General features: G+C 31.6%; 1 protein-coding gene across 4 annotated transcripts in view; it reads right to left on the bottom strand.

Moving 5' to 3' along the window:
• Positions 1-243: 243 nt before the first annotated feature.
• LOC105367499 (T-lymphocyte activation antigen CD86) overlaps positions 244-4139 on the bottom strand; it is a 423881-nt gene continuing 419985 nt past the window's right edge. For 2 of the 4 annotated variants that reach the window (XM_011506238.1, XM_011506236.1), the window contains exon 6: positions 244-361. In XM_011506238.1, the coding sequence (XP_011504540.1) occupies positions 273-361 (89 nt within the window). In that variant the 3' untranslated portion in view covers positions 244-272. Of the gene's footprint in view, positions 365-4139 lie in introns of all 4 variants that reach the window. The other 2 variants (XM_011506237.1, XM_011506235.1) reach the window with 1 other exon arrangement.

Raw genomic sequence — 4139 nt, forward strand, 5'->3', positions numbered from 1 at the left:
GAGTAAGAGAGAGAGAGAGAGATAGATAGATAGAGATAGATAGATAGATAGATAGAGAGAGAGAGAGAGAGAGAGAGAGAGAGAGAGTATGTGTGCGCGTGACACACACGCGCACAAAGTGGGAAAATCAAGAGAAACGGAAAGCGGACGTATGCTCGTCGTCCCGCGACGCGCCTTCGTCGTCTCGTACTTTGCCTTCTTTCTATTCTTTTCTTCCCTTCTTAAGTGTACGCCTGCATTTGTATCTTTCCCCTTGCTCATCACGTTCCTCCTTAATAAAGCAGCAAACAGAGACAGAGCAGCAGAGAGTAGAGTCTAGGTTGATGGGCCTGACCGCCGTGCTGCATTGCCGCGGGATACTCTCCTGAAACAAGGGGCCACACTTAAGTTTTCCGGAATTATGAAGAGGCACGGCGTTCGTGTATGCAGGGGCTTTTAAAAAGAAAGAGCGAGCAAGTCATTATTAGTGCGCTTCTCGATTGTCGCTGATAATCCTTACTCGTTTCATACGGGGGCGTCTTTTATTGTCGTACTTTAATTAAATCTTACCGGCTGATGCAAGTTCTCTTTCTCTATTAATTATCAATTGTCACGTTATCCGCGTTAATGGACATTTCATTGTTACTTTACTATATTGCTTGACTATATCGATTGACGCGTTAAAATTATGAAACAAGCAGGATTTTAAATTGATTACGTTTCGAACGAATAATCAAGTGTTGGTGTTGATTGATAAATTTTATTGCAATGAGCCTGAGAGTGGCAAATACTTTTCTTCGATGATGTGCAAAATTTTTTGTTTGTTAATTATTCCATAGTTTATACAATCGCTTTAATAAGCGAATACTCGCTAGATACTTTTCTCGAAAAGCTTGGAATAATAAATATTCTATATCTGGAAACTAAATAACTATAAAAATATCAATTTACTTTATAAATTATTTTTATAAGAAATTCAGATAATAAAGTTCATATTATAATTGTAAAATGTAGGAAGTTAACAATTGTCGTTAAATTTTCTTTATGCCGTGTCTTATTATTACATTGTGACTTTAAACGTGAATAATTCAGTATCTACATTCATTTGAATTATTATTCTTTACTACAAAGAGATTTGTCAATATATTTTTTTTGTCAATATTAGTTTCTAGTTTCTAGCAGATATTGTTTCTTATTTAGTAGGCCAAGTTGATAAAAAAAGACCAATTGCATCTACGTTCTGCATCTATCTTGATGTAATAATTGATACTTGAGAAATATTAATATTAAAATTATTTATACCTCTGTAATTATTAATGAATTAATAGAATGTAATGTAAATATAATGTCGAATAGTCAAATATAAATGATGAAATTTCTATTTTAAAATTAAAGTTTTCCTTTCCAAATATACATTTTAGATATCTTAAACATAAGGCAGAAAATGTATAAATAGATTAGATTATCAAGAAATCCGTGACATTGAATTTATTTGTACCTCCAGCAAAAAAAAAAAAAAAAAAAAAAAAAAAAAAAAAAAAAAACCTGGAATAAAAAAATTAAAAATAACACTATAAGAAGGCTATTTTCATCGAAAAAGTAAATTCCATCATAAATAGAAAGAAAGACATTTGAATGCATCTGGCAAGCTAAAAACTAAAAAGACGTAATTGAAAAACTGTGACATTTTAAAAGTGGTTTTAATTACTTAGTGTCGTTGGATCATTTACTTTCTCCGTTCTCTCTAATTCTCGCTATTTGCCCACAATATGCAAATATCTTCTTCTAAAATATTCATGTCTAGTATTTCTTTATATCCATAGACATTTATGACCGTATCTTAAGAGTTGGATGCTGAAATATAATGATAAAATGAATTACTTGTATCTTGGAAGACAAAGTTATTTTTAAATTTCAAGTATCCAAGAAGATAGTTTGGTGTTTTTATTTCATTTAGCTTTGCCCAATTTCACCGAAATGTATATATGCACGGAGGAGAAAGCAAAGTATAAATTACTACTGAAAAATTCAATAAGATTTGCTTAAGACGTTGAGTGAGGCTTTGGTAGAAAAAATTTTACTTATAAATTAAAAAAAAACTCCAGTTACACTTAAACAATTGATACTTTATGCCAATGAAATTTTAGCTGAAAAATTATTTCACTAAAGTTTGCTCAGCTTTCCTATCCACTCATTATTCCCAAAATTAAGTAAAATTTGATCAGAATTTTTTAAGACAACGTATAAAAATTTTCTCCATAACAATTTTATTATATTTGTAACGCATATCCATAAAGTTTAGCGTGCATAAGCTGGATGAGACGCTTATTTATATATTATAAGTTGCGCATCATTTTTATTTCATAACTTTTTCATTTAATGCGATAGAAGAAATATCGGATATAGTCGTTATTTACAAATGATACGAAAAACTATACACATAATTTTAAACGAGACAGGCATTATTATTAAATATTTCAAATTTTTTGAAAATTGATTGCAATATATGTCTAGGAGGTAGTTTTTTACTCGTGAAAATAAATTTTTTATGCATTACCGTGGATTATGTCAAATAAGCATCGATGAAAAAAAGTTTATATTTCCATTGTTACCGATTAGGTTTTAAGGCTAATAAATACTTTATAGGTAAATGGTATTGAAATCGACAATCGAAGGAGATAATTGTGAAGTACGAATTTTGTTATAAGCAACACTTTGTTTGTTTGTTGGAAATATAAATTGAATTATAGAGTCTTTAATAGTGGAGATTATTAATGAAGCATTCATAATGATTATAAATGTTTACTTTCCACGCTCAAGGATTATGGAATGAAGAGGCGACTCTCGTTAAAGACCAATTTGGAAATCCAGGTACGGAGACACACTGGAGTATGAAGATCCAGAACGCCGGCTACACACTCAAAAGTGCAAATAACGATTCACGGTACTCGCAAAAAGTACAAAACTAGAGTCTAGATGTAAATGTAGGAGAGAGAGAGAGAGAGAGAGAGAGAGAGAGAGAGAGAGAGATAGTAGAAAGTAGAAACAATATGCAGGCAAAAGGTACGTGAATGAATAACACAGCTTAACAAGTTAAACTTATTCGCATGTATGTAAGCTTTTGAAATAAAATCTTTTCATACCGAACAATTGCCTAATTTGAAATTTACGTTTGCACGAAAACACTGATTATGTTGTATAAAGAGATGGGCGAATCGCCTCTTGAAAAGTACGCAAAAATATTATATCTTTTGTTGATTATAGTGAAAAATAATTGATCGAGTCGATGCACACGAAATGCAAATGAATAAACGTGCCCTCGAGGACGATAAGATGCTATTTTAACGATTGGACAAGGGTGGAACGAGTCGCTAATGAATCTTTGTCTGTCTCCTACTAATGTCTGTAAAATTGCATTACATGTGCACTATCGCGACGATCGATCTTCTTACATTTACATTATCGATTGTTACATTGTAAATTTTATTTTAAACTTTGTTTAGTTTATTGTCGTGTCTATTATACTGACAACCCGTCAGTCCAACCTTATTTGACATATGTCGTAAGCTTTTATTTCATTTAATGTGCATTAATAACAGAATAATTCAATAAATTGAGTGGATGAATATTTTCAAAATTAATCGAATTGTTATTTTAAAAAAAAAAAGATAAAAAAAAATTGATTTCATAAGAGACAGTGATAGCCTATTAGTAGAAAAACTTTTCAATCGATAATTCAAATGATTCAAATTCAAAGAATAAGATACCGAACGTATATATACTAAGTGGCTATTAACAATTTTTACGTAATGAATTTATTAGTTTTCGTTGCTTTAACGGCTAAAGAGCCGCGATATATATTCTGCAGATAATGCGATTTATATTCTTATTCGTGTAGTAAATTGCCGAATTTATTTTTTAGACAGCAGCCCATTGAGCGGTCCACTAATTTAGCGACTTAACGTGCTCAGAAAAGCCCTTAAAATGGCTTTTTCAGTCTCGCTCATTAGGCGAGCTCGAGCCTGCCTGAAATCTCGAACTTTTCGCAAATTGTCGAAATAGATTAAGCCACATTCCAGTCAAAAATCCCTCGTTGATGAGAGAAATTCTCACTGTGCAGCAGTATAAACTACCAAATGTATGAGGAGGAGAAAAAGAAT

This window comes from Ceratosolen solmsi, unplaced genomic scaffold, assembly GCF_000503995.2.
Source record: "Ceratosolen solmsi marchali unplaced genomic scaffold, CerSol_1.0 scaffold7, whole genome shotgun sequence".
In the NCBI taxonomy this organism is placed as follows: domain Eukaryota; kingdom Metazoa; phylum Arthropoda; class Insecta; order Hymenoptera; family Agaonidae; genus Ceratosolen; species Ceratosolen solmsi.